Raw genomic sequence first — 18,887 nt, 5'->3', positions numbered from 1 at the left:
GTGTTGTGACTGACAAACTCAATGTTAAGTTCTACATAGTACGTATGCATAAAAATGTAAAAATGGAACTTTTTCCACATTATTTTTGGTGACTTTGATCAATGATGCAGAAAATTTGCCTCCATAGTTGAAAATCTTTGAGGGAGGTTCCTAATGAGAAGCCATAGCATTTCCCAGTGTTTTCTTTAGAAAGCACAGTTGGAAATAAGCTTTTCCTGGTGAAAAGACTTAACAGCCACAGCCTAATCACTTGACTTCTGACCAGTAGACACAAAGTTCAATACTTTAGCTTATCATTTAAAGAGTTCCTGATTAATTCAAATCGGGAAGTAAGATGATATAATTTAAAAAAATATTATACTCACAATAAGGAAAATATAGTTAAAATGATTTATTTAGTATATCCATTGGCACACAAAAATCGTATACATCTTAGCCACCATCAGCAGTTACAATAAATGATTATCCACTATTTACTCAAAGCTCCCACTACCATTATAACAATTGTGAATTTTATTAAGATCAGGTTTTTGAAGATTTGGATCATTGATATCATGACTTATACTCATTTTATTAGTGTGGATGAGTATATGTCATGATATCAATGATCTGAATCTTCACAAACCTGATCTTAAAACAACCTAAGGTAAATTATTCATGACAATCATCAGAATGTTTAGTTATTTAGTCATTGTTTAGTTAATTCTGAGACAATGTTAAGTAATGTTACCACAGTTACACGACTGCGGATCAGATCTAATTCTGAAGGAATCCACTGGGTTAACTTTGTTAGTGCCTTTCAGGCTTTTGAATCCTTGGATCTGTCACCCTCATAGTCTTCTCTGTTCAAGACAAAGGGTTCATTTCTTTTCGCCTGTCAGAGTAGGACGTTGCTTTAAACCACATGTCCAGGACAAGTTGCTGGGAGCCCAGAGGGTCCTGGCTGCCTAAGCACAGCCTTTTCTTTGGCAGCACGCTGGCCATTATGTCCTGTGGCTCAGGGACTGTGGTCGATGACCCAGGCTTGCAACCCGACCCGGTCTCAGAGCTGTAATGCCTGGATCATAGAGTTCACCCTGCGCTTAGGCAAGCTCTTTTACTGGTTTGAGCTACTCTGGAGCTCTAAATTTCTATATTTATGGTTTTATATCTATTTCTATACTCGTATCTCATTTTGCAAAACAATGTCTGTAAGAGAATGCAGCCAAATCTGTTCCAGAGGCATATCTGGTATCTCTCAGCCTAGTACAATAACATGTTTTTGGTATTGGGAGGACCTACCAGCAAACAACATTATAACTAACAGGAGACTTTTCTGTAATATTTGTTCACACATTTTACCATGCAGTGTCACCTGGAGAAGAAAAAGATCTAGCCAAGTCTGCTTTATTTAGGATCTGAAGTACATCCTCCATAGGAATTTGTTGTTCATTTGGAAATTTTGAAATGATATATAATGAATAGGACAATGAGGTAAAGGCAAACCTTTTCTGATTTCAGGATTCAGAGGCAGAAAGATTGGATTTCAGTAATTTATTTTTTCCGCCAAAGAGACCTACCAAAGTTATCAAATAAGTTCATAACATGAGGGACTGAGCTAGAAATATCTGCGAGAAACACAAGAAGGTGATCCACATAAAGTGAAACCTTTTTTTGATCCCTGTAAGTCAACAGGGGCTCCACTAACACGTTGTCTAATAGCCTTGGCTAGTAGTTGTAAAAAGAGAAGAAATATTAGAGGTGACAATGGAGAGCCCTGTACTGTACCTCTGCCTGTGCCCTCTGATCTGAGAGGGCATCACTGACCCAATCCGAACACAAATTAATTGACCGTGTACAGATGTTTTAAGTGGTCAAAACTGTACCATTCCAGAACAACCGAATGGTAGCTCTGTCCTAACTGACAAAATGCCTTCCCTGCATCTAAGGAAAAGACTCAACAAGAGCTGGGTTGATGAGGGACCTGCAAATGTATGGATCTATCTTAGTGATTCTATATTTCAGTTTCAACACGATCTGTAATGATGTTCTGTCACCAGAGCGCTCTGAAGGTTCTTTTGCATTCTCTGCAAGCGTGTATGTGTGCAGTGTGGAACTTCACTGTCTCTTACATGAGCCCTGTACAGCCCATATCTCACACACTTGTATTAGATCTGGCCTCAGAGATTCTGTTTGCCTGTCTTTTATGTGTTCACTGTTTTTTTGTTGTTTCAGACTGTTAATGTAGATGGCAGTCTTTCTTGGATCTTCTGCTGCTGAAGGTCCCTGTATGGTCTTCTTCGCACAAGAAGATGATTAGATTCTCTAAATCTCAGATGTTAGATACACATAGTTAATTACAGCTTTTGTAACACTAGCGAATACAAGGTTGCTACTAATATCTTACTTCCCATAGATTTTACAACATCAATTTAGATGGTTGCTGTACTTTAGTCCTGGGGGTAAACAGAGGCGACTCGTGTGCTACCATGTTGCAAATCTACACATTTCCACTAAGTTGGAAGTTCCCTACTCCGTTGGGCCCCTGAGCAAGGCCCTTAACCCCAACTGGTCCAGGGGTGCTGTACAATGGCTGACCCTGCGCTCTGACCCTAGGCTTCTCTCTCCCTGTCTGTGTGTCTGTGTCTCATGGAGAGCAAGCTGGGGTATGCGAAAATATGAATTCCTAATGCAAGAAATTGTATATGGCTAATAAAATGATCTTATCTTATCTTAAGTTGTCTTATAAAATATGTGGTCATACCTATACTTTAGACGATTACCCGTAACTAAAAGGCTTGCAGACATATATGGATGGAACAGGCAGCTCCATTTGTTTATTTTACTGGATCAAAATGTTTTGTAAACCCAGTATTTGTGGATAATGATTGTTGGCATTGCCTCTGACGAACTGGCATCCTGTCCAGGGTGTATTCCGCCTTGCGCCTGGTGCTTGCTCTCTTGTAGTCTGAGGCTCCAGCTTCCCCATGACTCTACTGGATAAAACAGTTTAAAAGATGGATGGATGGATGGATGATTTTGTGCATTATTCTGAATATGAAAATAAAATAATTAATAATTAATAATAAACATTAATAAACTTTTTATGTATTCATCTGAGTAAAACATTGAAAGATGACTATAATACATCTTTTGAAGTTTATGGAAGTACAGTATGCACAATTAACTGGAAATATTCTATTTTTGCAGTTAAAGAAACTGAAAGAGGAAATGGAAAAAGAAATACAAATTATGCAGACCTCAAGCAAGAAAACGGTAGGTAATGAAACTACTCTTATACAGTGTAAAGGTACATCATTTTCAAAATCTTTTTATTCTAACAGTGTTAGTATTGTTTGAATGATTTTAGAATGACACTTATAATGACTGATTCAAAAGCTCTTTGAGTGGTTTATTCTGGCATCCTGGTGTTTATTATGGGTCATATCTCAAGAAAAAGTAATAAATTCAGTCTTTCATTAGCCACACAAAACATTACTCGGCAATCTACAGTAATAGAATTGACAAAACTGTTTCCTTTGAAAACAGTATAAGTTACAGCAAGATGGAGACTTCTATAGATATACAGCTTTGCCAAAGTATTGTCAGCAACTGGAGCCAAAGGTGTTTGGGGATAATTCTCTACCAATTTTGCACACTGGCTTAGTATAAAGTTTGCCCCTTCTTCATGGCAAATCAGAAGTCCCACCATCTTTTGAATTACTGGAAGTGCATTTGTGTTTTGCACATATTCTCCCAGCGTCTCAGATCGTCTTCGAATTTGACAATGATAGGATCGTACCTTTATATAATTTTACAGGGTCTTTCTTTTTTACAAACCCCTAAATACTTTATTGCATTTAAGTTTTGGAAGACAATGTTTTCTGTACATTGAGTTTGTAACCCGAGTATCAGCCATAGTTGTTAAGAAGATGAAATAGGTTGGTGTGGGAGATTTCAGGATCTCTTAGATACATAATACCAGCATAAAGGGCTGCCTTGTGTTCCTTTAAAAATATATATATATGCTTTATGTCCTGATCTGATTCTTTGGGCAAGGGGTTCAATGTAAAGAACAAATAGAATGGGAGATAGTCAGTATCCTTGACATGTCTGGCTTTCTAAAACAATGTTGCTTGTGTGGTGGCCATTTACTCACACTCTGACTATGGACTTCTAAAAGGCTTAACTGGCTCTTCTGTGAAACCAAGCCTCTCTAATACCTGAAAAAATGTTCCCTATTTACACAGTCAAAAGCTTTTTCTGCATCTAAGCTCACTAGGATTGTGCTGATCTGTTCATTTTTAATATGTTGAAGTGTGTGGAGCGTTGGCCTAAACATTGTCCTGAGTTTGACGAACATGAAAAGTCCAGTCTAATCCACCTCTGTAAATTCTGATATAAAAGTCTCGAACCTTTTAGATATAATCGAGGCATAAAGCTCTTAGTCCATATTTAAAATTGAAATTGTCCCAAAAAAACTGCATGCTGTAGTTCCCTGTCTTTGTTCCTCTTAGGAGTAAATGAGATTATTGCCTCTCAACAAGAGGTGGGAGCAACCCCCTATTTAAGGGTCCAACTGAAAGAAGAAAGGAGAAGAGTGGAGATTTCTTTTCAAAACGTCTTATACCACTCTGATGGTAGCTCATCGCTACCTGGTGATTTGTTAGTTTTTTGCTTACTTATTGGCGTGTCTGATTCATCTTGTTTGATTTCTTTCGTCAAGAGGGCATTTTGCTCTGTTCCATTTGATGGCTGATCCAAAGAGTCTAAAAAGGTTTTTTATAATCTCATTGCTTTCCTGTGCTGGTTTGGGTATACAGAGTTTTATAATAGGATTCTCAAATGCCTTGTCTATGTCATTGGACATTTTTTTGGCATGGGGGTCTTTTATCTTATACATTAGATTGTGTTTGAGGCTTGCTGTTTACACAACCTTCTTGCCCACTTTTTTGTAGCCTTAGGGCTTGATTCATAGTAGGTTTGCCACAAAAATCTGTACTTCTTCCCAAGTTCTTCCTTGTATAATGCATGTATTTCTATCCTTGTATTTTTAATCTGTCCCAAGACTAATGGATCATTATTCTTCTTATGTTGGTCTTCTAAACATTTTAATTTGCCCTCTATTTTTTTTTACTCTCATAACTTCTTCTGAGATTGGTGATAGTTATCATTCATCCCTATAAGTAGTCTTGGCAGCATCCCAGAGTATGGCAGGGTTCTCTTCTTCGTTATCATTATTCTCTGAATATAACTAAAGGCCAGTTCTTGTTTGTTTAGCAGCTGATTAATTATTGAGTATACCTGCATTCAGTCTCCAAACTGTGCTTATTGGTCTACTGTTTAAATGTAAAACAAGAAACACAGCTGAGTGATCGCCAGATCAGTATTTCCTATTGTACATTCTTTCACTTTATGCCTTTCTCTACCAAACATAAAATTAATCTCCCTTGAGGTTGGTCACTTTAGCCTGTGTTGCTCTGTTGCCTCAGTGCATGGATCAGGGTGTCCCTCAGATCAACATTTGACTGCTTCGAGCTCCTGAATACATTCAGTATGTCACTAACATTGGTACCTTCTGGTTTATATCATTATTGAGATCTTCGAGTTCTTTTAAATTCATCTTTTAACTCCTTAAGTTCCTTCTTCATCTCAGTCTTCAGTTCGCATATTTCCTAAGGCTCATGATGATTTCCCGTAAGGTTTCACTTGTATTTTCCATGTTTTGCTTTAAGAAGCTCTAAGAAGTTGGCATTATCCTCTGTTCTCACAGCAAGATGTTCTTGTGCTTTCTGTTTTGGTAGACTTTCCTTGGATTTTTCCCCACTCATTTTTACTCGTGAAATTAGCTATGGTTGAAGAATTTTGTGGGGTTTTACTTTAAAGCAAAAAGCAGAAATGTTACCGAAAGTACTGTGATTGTTGCTTTAAATGTGTGGAGCAGGTTGTTTATATAACAAATGTTAATTGCTACATCAAAGTGCAATGACTGCAGATCTTGAAACCACAAACTTGTTGAAGGCGCAAGTATTTAAATACTTTTGCAAAGCAGGTATTTAAAAATACTTTTAAAATGTCAAAATGAAGTAATTTTAATTGTTTCTCCAAAGACGCATCAATTAATTTGTTGACTAGTATTTATGTGTTCAAACATTAAAGGTCAAATGTTTCCACTGGACTAATTTTTATTAGACTTTAGACTTTGTAATATGAATAGGTAAAGGTAAGCTTTTAAAGGTTTTTCAGAAGCTTTCTTTTTTCCAACCATACTGAAACTCTTTAGTTACAGTTGGGAAAATAGTGAAGCATTTTCTTTTAAAAAAGTGTACAGCATGAGGAGCAAGTAGGTAAGGACATCTAACTTTATCAATTTTAATGATGGTAGCTCATTCAATACTTCAGAGGTTTCAAAGCTATATCTGGAAGGCCAGTTGTCCAGTCAATGAAAACTTAAGATTCTAAAAACAAAGAAAGGATAACGTACTCTAAACATGCTGTGTCTCCTGGGTATTGATTTTAGCCATGTGGGTTTGATAAAAAGCAATCTGCATCATTGTATCAACAGCAAAAAGCATTGATCAAGATGTCATGACACATTCTTGTATCTAAGTATTAAGATTTTCACATGTAAACCAATAGGATTAAATCATCACAAATACAAGTTTGAGAGGTATTTTTTTTAATAATATTTTTAGTTATAAATGACAACAACAGGTTGATTGCAACATGTTATTAATGTTTTAACATCATTACTGTCTGTATGTCCCGCTTATGTATTTGAAAGGAAGAGCTATTCAAAATTATATGTACCTTATAGTTTATCCCCTGGCTTCATCAGGTACTGTATACAGTACTACAGAGACAAAATGTGACAAGATCTCCTGATTCCTATAATGTGGACTTCAGAGTTATCACCCCATTTCTCTCCTCATGATTTTAACACTATTAATCCATGCAGGATGTGTTATCGGGAGAAAGGTGTTTACATAAGAAACACAAGTCGTGATTCTTTTTAAATTAATCCAAAAATGTTTCAGACTTTCAAAGACTGCATAAAAAGACTTAACTGTAGTTATTAGAAATCAGGAAGAAAACAGAAATAATAATAATAAGACTTTGTATTTTATTGTCAGGCTCTACATTTCATTCTGCTAGTATTGATTGCACTAGTAATTTTTACTTATGTTTTTTTATTACATATAATATATAAAATATTTCCCTAAGAAGAAAAGTAAGTTACACATTGTAAATTAAGTACTCATATTTAAATAATTATAGTCTACAGATATTGTGTTTTGGCTGATATTTTGGGGCATTCAAATGTATTTGTGTTTGTACACATGAAAATGTCTACATCTCCAATTCTACGTTTTGTCCTTCATAATTTTTATATGGATTTGAAAAATGTGTTTTATTTCTCTGATGGTACAGATTGCTCTTGTTATTTTACTTGAGTTACTTTCACATTTATGCATACATTGCTTGTTGTTATTTTGTGCTGTAACTAAAGCACAAATTGAACCCGTTCAACAGCCGTGGAATAAATTTGCTCTCGGCTTTCTTCTGGTGACACGGGTTAACTGTAAGAGAACTAAGCCACCCTATTTTGTTTGCCACATGCATAGTAATACAATGCTTCATCACCTCTACCTATTCATCCATGTCACACGAGAGATTCTGTCAACAAACTGACCACATAGAGACGACCGTCTCAAAAGCAGAGAAAGTGGAATGTGTCAGCAGCTGACAAAACAAAGTGATGTTCTGGAGAGGAAGGGCCCTGATTCACTGTATTGTACAATGGCAGAGTTGAAAGTCCACTTCATAGAGAAGAGCTAACAATACAGGCTTGGTTGTGCCTCCTGATAGGGATATTTATCGTGTTCTAAAAAAGCCTTATCTTTTACATCATGGATTATTCAGGAAGCTATAGTGGAAGCAATACATTAATATTAACTGCTTAATTAATCTTTTGAACTAAATCAGGAAAAAGCTTAAGTGCAAATGCTAAATGCCAAGTTCTGCAGTGCGTTACACTGAACATGAACTCAATTGCTATTCATGTTTTTGAGTGTTTGTCTGCATGAGAGTTTCATTGCAAGGCCATTACTAGCTGGAGCACTCACTTCCAGTCTGGGGGTCAGTGCTTACATCATGCTGGCATAGACCATCCTGTGATCAATCAGATGTTTCCAGTCAAAAATAAAGATCAGAAATATGCAAAAAACAGTTTGACTGTTTCAAGTCAGATATTGCTGTCACCATTCCTAAATAAGGTTAAGAGTACAAGATCAACAAAGCCCTCAATCCTGTATTATCTAAAACACAAAGATAGACCTTGGAATACTCCCACTCTGGAGATGCCTTCCGTGTCTCCTTGGAAAGTTAAATGGTTAAGAAAACCAACAGTTAACATGCTCTTCACACCTCCACAGGCATTCAGACAAAACCAACTAACAAGAAGAACCACAAAGACATTTAAATCTTGAATTGACATGCTTAGAAGGACATGCTGAGTAAACTTTGAATTGGCAATTATGATGTCACCACAGTGTAAGTTTATATAATTATACAGGACAAAATGTCTGTCGATTCAAACAGCTAAGAACTGCTTTTTTTATTTTCTAAGAATAAGAGTGTTTATATGCTGTCAGTGTGTACTTTTCAGTACGTTATTTGGACGTAAAAAGGTAAATTTAATTTTAATCCGTAATGACATTAAAACTGTATTAATAATGATGTGTGTGTGAATTAATTTGTGATTTTGTTTTAATACCAGCAAGAAGAAAATGCTATAAGATTGGCAAAAATAGAACAAGAAAAGCAACTTATGTGGGAACAGGAAGAGATTTTAAGAAAGTCTGCTCAGCCAAAAATGGTAAGCATAGACAATGCTTCCCGTTGTCTATGATGACTTTTAGTTATTATTTGCAACTACAATTCCTAATATTTTCCTTTCTAAACAGGTAAAAAATGGTGAACACGAGCTACTGGCACAGCTTGAAGGAGTACAGAGGATTGAAAAGCAGCAGAGAAAACAAATTGAAAGGTAACTGATAGTATCAGGCATGTTTCACTTTTAAAGGAGCACTCTTTCAATGTTTGTACTGTTAAATAGTTTCAGCATGATGGGGGAACATCATAACTGATTCTGTAAGCAGCAAAACGTTGGGTTTGGTTACCCAACAGTAAATCAGATCTGTACATTTTACTGTACATTGCACAAGGAGTAGTGTTCATTCAAAGATTAATTAATAATCTGTGATTCACCACCACAAAAAGCTGACTTAATTCTCAAAATATAAAGCGTGTGTCAGCATGGTGTTGCACTGATTAGCACTGCTGCCTCACAGCGTTGAAGCCCAGAGTTCAGTTTCTGAGGTGCGATCTGTGTAGAACTCGCTCGTTCTCTCCTTGTTCATGTGAGTTTTCGCCTACAGTCCAGGTCAATTTGTTTCTAAGAACATCGGCTGTCTGCCTGCTGTGGACTGGCGTCCCCTCTGAGGTGTAGCCTGCCTTGCATCCCTTGCTTGCTGGGATGGCCCTGGATTTGATCCGATCACTTTATTAGCCATATACAATTTCTTGAATTAGGAATTTGTCTTTTCACATACCCCAGCTTGCTCTCCATCAGGCACACAGACAGGGAGAGAGAAGCTTGGGGTCAGAGCGCAGGGTCAGCCATTTATACGGCACCCCTGGAGCAGTTGGGGTTAAGGGCCTTGCTCAGGGGCCCAACGGAGTAGGATTCCTCTACTGGCCACGGGATTTGAACCAGCAGCCTTCCAGCCACAGACACAGATCCTTAGCCACAGAGCCACAGCTCCACCCATTTTTGAAAATAGATAAAGGGGTTTGAAAATGGAAAATGAGTTTGAAAAGGTGGATACCTGTGGGCACGACTGAAGCAGGTTTCAGAGGCATCTGCCATTTAAACCTACGTTTAGATCAAAGATGAAGGAAATTCAGTAACCCTGAATGCATGGCTATATGGAGCTATATGGCTATATGGCTATACGGACTGATATGGAGCTCTAATGGCTAAAAGAAAAAATAACAGACAAGATCTGAGACCTCAGAGAACCAATTGACAGAATAGGTTCTTTCCCAATAACCACAATTCTCTTATACCTTCATGATGCAATACAGTGTTAAAATAACAGAAAATAATAACCTGGCCAGTGGTTTCGATTAACGTCATGATTTAAACATCTGAAATAAGTCTGACTGATTCATGGGCAGCTCTGGGAGTAGTTGAGCTTACCAAAGTTACTGTCAAGACTTTACTTTTGTAATAGGTGTGATATGCATCATATCCGTTCAGGGATGTGATCATGCTAACCTTTTACTTCAGACTTTGCTTTCAGAGCTTTCAGAATGTATTTCATTATAATAAGTAACAGTTGTAGCTTCCCTCGAGCCAGAATAGTGAATTATTCCTCGAATACTGGAGAGTTTGAGCACAATCACACATGAGCTAGGAGGATTAAAATGTCTTACCTCAATATGTTTCTGATAAGCATTTATCTAGGAAGATTCCAAACTTTAAACCACTGTAAATGCCTCAAAAGTCTTTATTGTTTATTGCTATTGTTATCATTGCCATTATTTTCACACTGGAGCTTGTGTCTGAAAGAGAAATTTCTAATAATGGTTCACTCACCACCATGCAGTGGTCAGACGATGGAAGTATTATCCTTTCTACTGTTTTGGCCATATCTGTCTCTTTGTGTTTAAGAATATCTAAATTCTTGAAATGCAGATTTCTCAATATTGATGCTGCCTGCTTAACAATGACAGCACACATTCTAAATCGTGGGATTTGGGTGTCTTGAAATGAGCGTTTTTCTTTAACGTCTTATTATTGAAAGTGGAATTTTGTCTTTTATCGCAGCTTGAGAAAACAACTCGATCGGACAATCCGAATGTGGGAGAAGAAGTTTGACATTCTAAAGCAAAGGTACCGCAAATAAGGAGCTCAGATTTAAAAAAAAAACATCTATGCTTACTGACATTTTATCCTTTATTCTGTATTTAAATTTTGTGTACATTGCTTAAAGAACAGATGACAGGCTTCCAAAATCAAAGTTGTAATTATTAGGACGTTCCTTAAGGACGCTCCTGGTTAAAACCAACAACTGTGCTGACAGAAACTTCTGAGGTGAACTACAGTAGATCTCAGAAGCGTTAGTTCAGCAGAACACCTTACACCGATACTGGCCGTCCCCAGAACTAATATAGTCTCCTTCCTTCTTCACTTCACATGGGGCAGCAACCTGATTATGAGGTTTGTTTCTTTGAAGGATCTGATCCCTTTTAATCAGTGTGTGTCCCATTGCTTTCCTGTAATGAACTCCACGAACGGAAAGTTTCCATGCCATAAAGGACGAGATGTTCTTGCGCCAGATGCTGCAACGGCAGGCTGCCACGCTCCACCATGCCTCCGTTAGTTATATGGTAGGTCTGATAAAATCTACACTGCTACAGTATGTGACTTTCTTGCAATAGGGAGATAGGCATTGTACCTACATAGTTATGTATGTACAGTAAATTTTTGGTCCATTAAACTGAGGGAAGGGGGAAGGGCTGTGCCTTATTGCTGAACGTACTTTAAATGTACTTTTAATCCTGACATTTTTTAAGTCCATCAACACTCTGTGATATGGGAATTATAGATCTTATATTTCAACAGTTTGCAATCAACACAGTCAAGTGACAATTGCTCCTGTGCCTTTTATTACCATAAATACCCAAGCTCTCTATTTCTTGTGTCATGTAAATAGTTGTATAAAATTCACTAAGGCGCACGAAACACAAACCACCGCCATTGTAAGCAATTGACCTACCTCAGTGGAATTTTGAAACCCCCTGAGTCCCATGTCTTTTATTTTTGAGTATTTCTAAATACATTGAATTTGCTAAAGCATACAAAACACAAAACAACACGATATGTTGTCTGTTATTGTGGGGAAAGTCCAGTATTTCTGATTTTAGAGACAGAATTCCCCTTCAGCAGATTTTGCCAGTTAAATCTGTAGTCCATTAAAGAGAAGTCCTATAAAACTGAGGGTTTACTGTATTATCTACACCCAGCAACGTACTACATTAATAACAACTTAGTAAATAAAGTGCAGTTGTCCTGACTTTCCACCATACAGCAAAATATATATATATATTTTATTTTTGCTGTATATGAATTTTGTTAAAACACAGCCCTGCAGTATTTATTTGTTATTTTAGTCCTCCACAGCTGTTAAAATGTGTCGAGCTTGTGTTTTGTCTTTTATCTTCTTTCTCTTGACTGTTTATGAGAAACACATGTAGAAATAAAAGAAAACAGAAATTAACAGGTGCAGCACCATTAAGCCCTCCATCCCCTTCCATGATTGTTGCTGCCTTATAAATATTCATAAGTTTTGGCTCATGTTGGTGTATTCTCACTTACCATTATTATATCAATGGAGAAGTCTGCCTGACATTTCTTTATTTAACCACTACAAGAGAAAAACAGCCCTGAAACCACCCTTGGAAGCAATAAAAGCAACAGGTTAAAGACTGCTTTGACATAAAGAAAGTATTGTTGTGTATGGTCTGTTCAAAATGTGTAGATACAGTGTGTTTACTATTTTGTTCAGTTCTCTATTCCACGAAGGAGAAAAAGCAGCCCAAATACCTTGTGTTTGTATCTTGCCCAAAGGCTCTATCGTTAAACAAATAGAAGCAGAATCTCAACTATTTGAAGGTACTATTCATACCTTCATAAAACCATAAATCTCTGTGTATATTCTGACTGTCCAAAAGGAGTTTTTGAATTATTTTCTTAATTCAATGGAACTAAATTGAAGGGCTGGTCATACCTTGTACAGTACAAACTTTGTGTTTGTTGACAAATGTTGCACACTTTTTGTTGTGTTTGTTGGAGAATCTTTGTACCGAACAAAATTGGTTTTGGTTGACTGGGGTTGTATAAAAAAGGTGTTGGGTTTTTTTGCTGTAGTATCTGGACTGTAGAATCCTATCTTGTGCCCCGTACCTCTGCTGTATGAAGGAGCAGTAAGTATTCCCCTGGAAAGGAAAGGCTGGATCACACTAACTAGAATAATTGTGTCTTCCTTACAGTTTGATATGCCTACAGCGTTCCATGGAAAGACCCCAGTAGGAGATGGACTTGGAATGCCAAGTTATTCTTCGGAAATGCCACTGGTTGCTTATTTGCTTCTAACTTTAAATTAAAATGAATTTTTGATTATTATTTTTGGAAGTTTTTACATTTTTTTTTCCTGTTCACTAGCCTGATATTGGTTCTGGACCTTCCCCCCAAACTAAGGCAACCATTGATGATGATGCTCTCAATGCAGCAGGATCAGATGTTTTCCCATCCAAAGGTTAGTTTATTACTTTCATTTTTAATACAAATAGAACTTCAAAATTAATTAAATTGCAGATAGGTACAAGTGAATTCATATAATGCCTGATGTTACTTGTGAAAACTATAGATTCCCATGAAGTTTACAATTCAGGCTTTAACTGCAGCAAGATTTTAGTGTGTTAAAAGCTGTACTGCTGGTACTACAATTATCATGACTAACTTAAAATAATAATGTCTTTATATACAGTATAAAGTGCTTTTACAGAGACGGCAGCCAAAGTACACTAGTATGCTCGCCACACATCAGCTACCAGTGAGGAGAACAGAGTGATGAAGCCAGTTCATAGAGATTATTAGGAGGCCAGGGAGAAATTTGGCCAGGACACAAGGGTAAAACCCCTACTCTTTTTGAGAAATGCCCTGGGATTTTTAATGACCACAGAGAGTCAGGACCTCGGTTTTATGTCTCATAAAACGGGTGGTGCAGTGGCTCTGTGGCTAAGGATCTGCGCCTGTGGCTGGAAGGCTGCTGGTTCATATCCCAAGGCTGGCAGAGGAATCCTACTCCATTGGGCCCCTGAGCAAGGCCCTTAACCCCAGCTGCTCCAGGGGTGCTGTATAAATGGGTGACCCTGCGCTCTGATCCCCAGCTTCTCTCCCTGTCTGTGTGTCTCATGGAGAGCAAATTGGGGTATGTGAAAAGACAAATTCCTAATACAAGAAATTGTATATGGCCAATAAAGTGATCTTATCTTATCATCCAAAGGAAGGTGCCTTTTTACAGTATAGTGTCCCCATCACTATACTGGGGCATTAGGACCCACACAGACCACAGGGTGAGCAACCTTAGTTTTTCCCAGGAGGTCTCCCATCCGGGTGCCAGCCAGGCTCACACCTGCTGAGCTTCAGTGGGCTTCCAATTTTTTCAGTTGCAGGGTGATATAGCTGATAGCATTACTGTATAGGATTAATTACATTTAAAACTAAAACAATACAGCCTTGGGAAAACAAATTACAGTATGTTAAAATGATATTTGTATCCCAGAGGGCTGAGTGAAACAAAAAAGATTTGAATAAATGTCAAGGTGTGATATGTGAGTTCTTATATTACAGCTAGATAGCTCCATACATAAGCTATTACTGCAGTTTGAAAAGGATGCCACACGCATTGTTATAGGTTCATTTTATAATTTCTCATTGTTATTATTTTATAATTTTTCAAACAAGTTTTTGTGTTAAACATTGTATTATGTAATCTAAGATCGTTTTTACTTGAGTAGCACATGCAGAATCTTTCTCACAATGCTGTATTTAACCTCTACCTGTGAGTTATTGATTTTTTGATCATTGGAAACTTCACTAATGATCTTCACAGAGATGACTCTCATAGATAGCAGTGCTTGAATGCTGTTTGTCAATATGGAAGTGCTCTAACAAAGGTATCTGATGCACAGGAGCTAACACATTAATCTGATAGATTACATTGTGTTTTTCTGAAGTATCTATACATTCCAATAATCAAAGACAATGAAGCTATGTTATTTTCTGTAGCTTTTTTTCCTCTCTTTACCATGTGTATGAAACGTTAAGAATGTTTTTATATTATAATTTTAAAATATATATATTTATTTTGTTGACATGCTATTACACATATATTGTAATAGCATGTTTGTTACTATTATTTTTGCTATGGAATTGTGTAGGCTGGAAGAAACACGGTCCATTTAATATGTTATCACTTTTGTGAGATTCTTTCAAGGTTTATACCAGCACAAAGTTGATTTTTGCATTAACAAACTTACGACCAGAAATGATTCAAATTTAATTTTTATATTAATCAATTATGTGAATTGTAGATTAATTCATTGAAAGTGAAAAATATTTAAAGGAATATATATATTATGCATGATAGAAACATACAGTAGCTGTACAAAGGTCCTAAAGCTGTTGCAGCTTTGGGTATAATGGTCTACTCACAAGTCTTTAACCAGAAAGTGTCAATACATGACTTCGGTATGGAGGCTTTGTATTTGAAGGGCTGGCAGAGCTCTTGATAAGCTATAATAGGGTCTGTCTATATCTTTGACAAGCAGCGTGCTGTAGGGTGACAAATGTTAAAGCCACTGGTCTTCAGCAGGAAGGAAAGGACTATGGCACTGACCTTTCAAGAATTCAGTGAGCCCTGGGCTCAGCCATGGGAATTCAGACCAGAGATCACCATTGACACTCTTTAATTGAAACATTAGAGATAAGACACCAGCCTGTGCAAGTCTTGTCACTTGGAAAGAATCTACAAACAGTGTTGTCGCACAGCAGAATGTTTATTCTGTGAAGTGGTGATCTAAAGTGGCCTGGATGAATTGATTCTTATGAGAAGCAAGACATTTTTGTGATTTTCCTTGGCTTAAATATAGGCTTTGCCTAAAGGGATTGGTTTAGGCAGTGTGGAAATATTAACAATATTACAAGTTTTGTTTGCACCAGCAGGTAAACAGATTTGGAATCAGTATGTATGTTCTGCCTGAAAGATCATCTAAAGAAGGTTTTACATGCTTAATCAAACTAATTACTTATATTAACCCAACATATACTCTGTGTTTTTATCAACTCTGAACAAAAATAAACACTTTTTGACACATCAGAGGCAAAATATATACTGGATATTGAATTGAGCATTAATTGAAAGCATAATGGTCAGTGTATTTTGCAATATTGAAAATGAATTCTTTAGTGAGAATATAACATAGTAAAACCAGAATGTTATAATACCAATGACACATATAAAGATGCAATGTTGGGATTGTATCTTTAGTACAAATACTTGTCCTTTTATTTTAAAATTACAATTAACGCTAGTATAAAATCTCTACATACAGTACACTCTGATATCTCTAATCTCTAAAATCTCTACTTACAGTACACTGTCTAAAACGTTCTATAAGCAACGGTACATATGCCATTGAGTTTTCTCGAGCTTTTAATGCTTCTATAAAATAGTTTTCCTACTTTTGTTCTGAGTAACAGAAAGTACAACTGAGCAGTGCAAACAAAGTAGAGGGGAAAAAAATCAAAAACTGCTGAACCGCACAAGCATAATAAATTGTGTAACTTTTTGCTGCTGAATACGTCTTGCCCATATGCTGCACTACAAAGCCACGTGAATAAGGCATTTACAAAATCAGGCCCACCACATTAAACAGAAAAACAATCTTTATTCATGGTGACTTATCAGTCTCAATTAATCAACTTTAACAATAGAAATTCTGATGTGTTCAAGCAACCTGAAAGCTATAGGTCATCACCAGGGCATCATTGTTGTCTCTTTGTGTCTCCTTTTAAACATGTTGCTTGTGGAGTTATTTTTATGATCCCATATATGTTTTGACATCGAAACTTCTTTTACAAAGGTTTACTCTTAGAAAGCACATTCGAAAGCACAAAGCGTGTCAGAGCTCTCTAACATTAAGCACTAAACAGCTTCCCAGTCTTGCAGGACTGTTTCGTCTGTGCTGCTATGTGAATAGCATTGTGCACACCATTCCAATGGTATTGAAAAGGGGTGACCATTGGCTTGATTCGGTTACACGGTTTAGTTAAGTGCCTCCTCCCACTGCCTTGGGGTCTGTAAAAGGTCTGTGACCTGTTTAGAATTGCCCAGGGAAATGTCATGTTGCCCCTCCCAATGGGAGTATCTGCATTCATTTGATCGGAATAAAAAATGATTGGGGATGGTTAGATCACTGCTTTTGAATTGCAATTTATACCACTTTACAAAAATGCACATTGTTGGAAAAGAAAACATGGAAATGTTTCTTTCCAAATTGCATTACCTGTGAAATGCTATTAGTCTTTTTAAGACAATTCTTCTCTTGTTTGTTTTTATAAATGTAATAATATGTTACATTTAGTCTTATTTTTAAGTATTTTGTGCAGAACATGATTTTTTTAAATAGTATTTTATTTACTTGTTTACCTTATTATCTGAATGTATTAATTTCGGGGCGCTGCATTTTTTATTCTTAAATGGTATTTCCAGCATGTGTTTATTAATACATATACAGATGCAATAAAGGCTTATGCCTAAGAATGCTCTCTAAATGGAGAACCATTCATTTGTTTTGTTTCATACCTGTCTTTTGTGGAGTCTAGTAAGAATGTCTTTTATTTCCAGAATCCCAAATACTGTCTGAAGATGAGGAAGAAGAGGAGATGAGTTCTGCTCTTCCTCTTCCGTGTCCACCGTCCAGTTGCAGACAGTCTCCGTCTTCTCCAAATGTTCTGTAGCAGAGTGCACCAGAGTAAAGAGATATTGCAAGAGAAAGTATTAAATGAGCTCAAAGAGTCCCGCGATATAGGTGTCTTTCATTGCCTCCCTTCATGTACCGGCAAACCCAGTACCGTCAAAACTGATTAAATTATGTGCGAGGTTTGAATACCATGAGATAGAATGTATTCCAAATGGCTCGAAAGAATCTAGTATTCTGCTGCAAACATGCCTATGACTATCTCTTAATATTTCAGCTGCACTTCACTTATAGAAATACTGTAAAAGACAAGTACTTCGAATCTTTTCTGATTCATTGTATTATTGTTTTGATTATTATCATTGTATTATATTTCTGAATGCATTTGCCACGCAGTAATTGAGAGAACGTTTAGTTAAGTTAGCTACTTGACATTGTTAAGTCATATTTTGAGTTAACAATATCATTGATACTGTTTTTCTTGTATTTTAATCTGTTTTTAGATCAGATATCACATAAACAGAAGGCAGTTTGTTCTTGAGTGTAAAGTTCTTGGAACAAGAGCTGTGGAATACACTGGCTTACTGCAGTGTTTGACATTTGCACTGGAGAATGTATTTAGCTTCCCGAATGCTCTATACAGCACAAAAGGCTGGAATGTAAGGCTTTTGGGATACAATCAATGGAAATGTGGGTACACTCACAATCACTTTTTAGCTCTGATTCATGTGGGCTTTTGTATTTACGTCAGTGAAATACAGAGGTAGCAAAACATGCATGGCAGCTACAAAGGAGCGAAAAATCAGCTCTGGTTTCGGTTCGGGAGCTGTAAGATATTTGCCAGCTCTAAGGAAAAAACTGAATCCACTGAATGATTTTCCTCCTTCTTGAGGGACTTAAGCCTTTACTTTGTTTTGTTTTTATGGTTCTGTCTATTAGGTGGATTTTGACTATAATATACATTGTGCAAATAAGGAAAAGGGCTCTTAACTCTAGTTAACAACTGAATTAACAGTCTGAAACTCCAGTATCTCAATCACGATGTCTATTGAATTAACAAAAAGCTTTGTGTGTCTCAGACCCCGTGACCTTCAACTACAAGCTTATAATCAATTACCAATTCCATCTTTGACATGTCTCATTTCATACTGAACAACATTTTCCCAAGTTTAGAAATTAGCTTAGAATATCCTAGGTCCCCATATTTTCTTTAGCCGACGAGGCCTGACCAGGTACATACAGCCTTTTCCATTCAAGCGCAGTTTTGAATAAACTACTTGCATGGAGAATGGTGT

At 36.8% G+C, this 18,887-nt stretch overlaps 1 protein-coding gene across 3 annotated transcripts in view; it reads left to right on the top strand.

The window, feature by feature from the left end:
• The window catches only part of c6h10orf67 (chromosome 6 C10orf67 homolog), a 36,272-nt gene extending 18,578 nt beyond the window's left edge, over window positions 1-17,694 (top strand). For 2 of the 3 annotated variants that reach the window (XM_088918989.1, XM_088918988.1), the window contains 8 exons: window positions 3,190-3,255; window positions 8,759-8,857; window positions 8,946-9,028; window positions 10,874-10,939; window positions 11,349-11,436; window positions 13,099-13,182; window positions 13,271-13,364; window positions 17,520-17,694. In XM_088918989.1, coding sequence (XP_088775115.1) covers window positions 3,190-3,255; window positions 8,759-8,857; window positions 8,946-9,028; window positions 10,874-10,939; window positions 11,349-11,436; window positions 13,099-13,182; window positions 13,271-13,364; window positions 17,520-17,632 — 693 coding nt within the window. In that variant the 3' untranslated portion in view covers window positions 17,633-17,694. The remainder of the gene's footprint in view (window positions 1-3,189; window positions 3,256-8,758; window positions 8,858-8,945; window positions 9,029-10,873; window positions 10,940-11,348; window positions 11,437-13,098; window positions 13,183-13,270; window positions 13,365-17,519) is intronic. The other variant, XM_088918990.1, reaches the window with a different exon arrangement.
• The last annotated feature ends 1,193 nt before the right edge of the window (window positions 17,695-18,887 follow it).

The sequence above is a fragment of the Atractosteus spatula genome, chromosome 6 (assembly GCF_055471065.1).
Source record: "Atractosteus spatula isolate fAtrSpa1 chromosome 6, fAtrSpa1.hap1, whole genome shotgun sequence".
Taxonomy (NCBI): domain Eukaryota; kingdom Metazoa; phylum Chordata; class Actinopteri; order Semionotiformes; family Lepisosteidae; genus Atractosteus; species Atractosteus spatula.
This window is presented reverse-complemented; position numbering and strand designations above follow the sequence as displayed.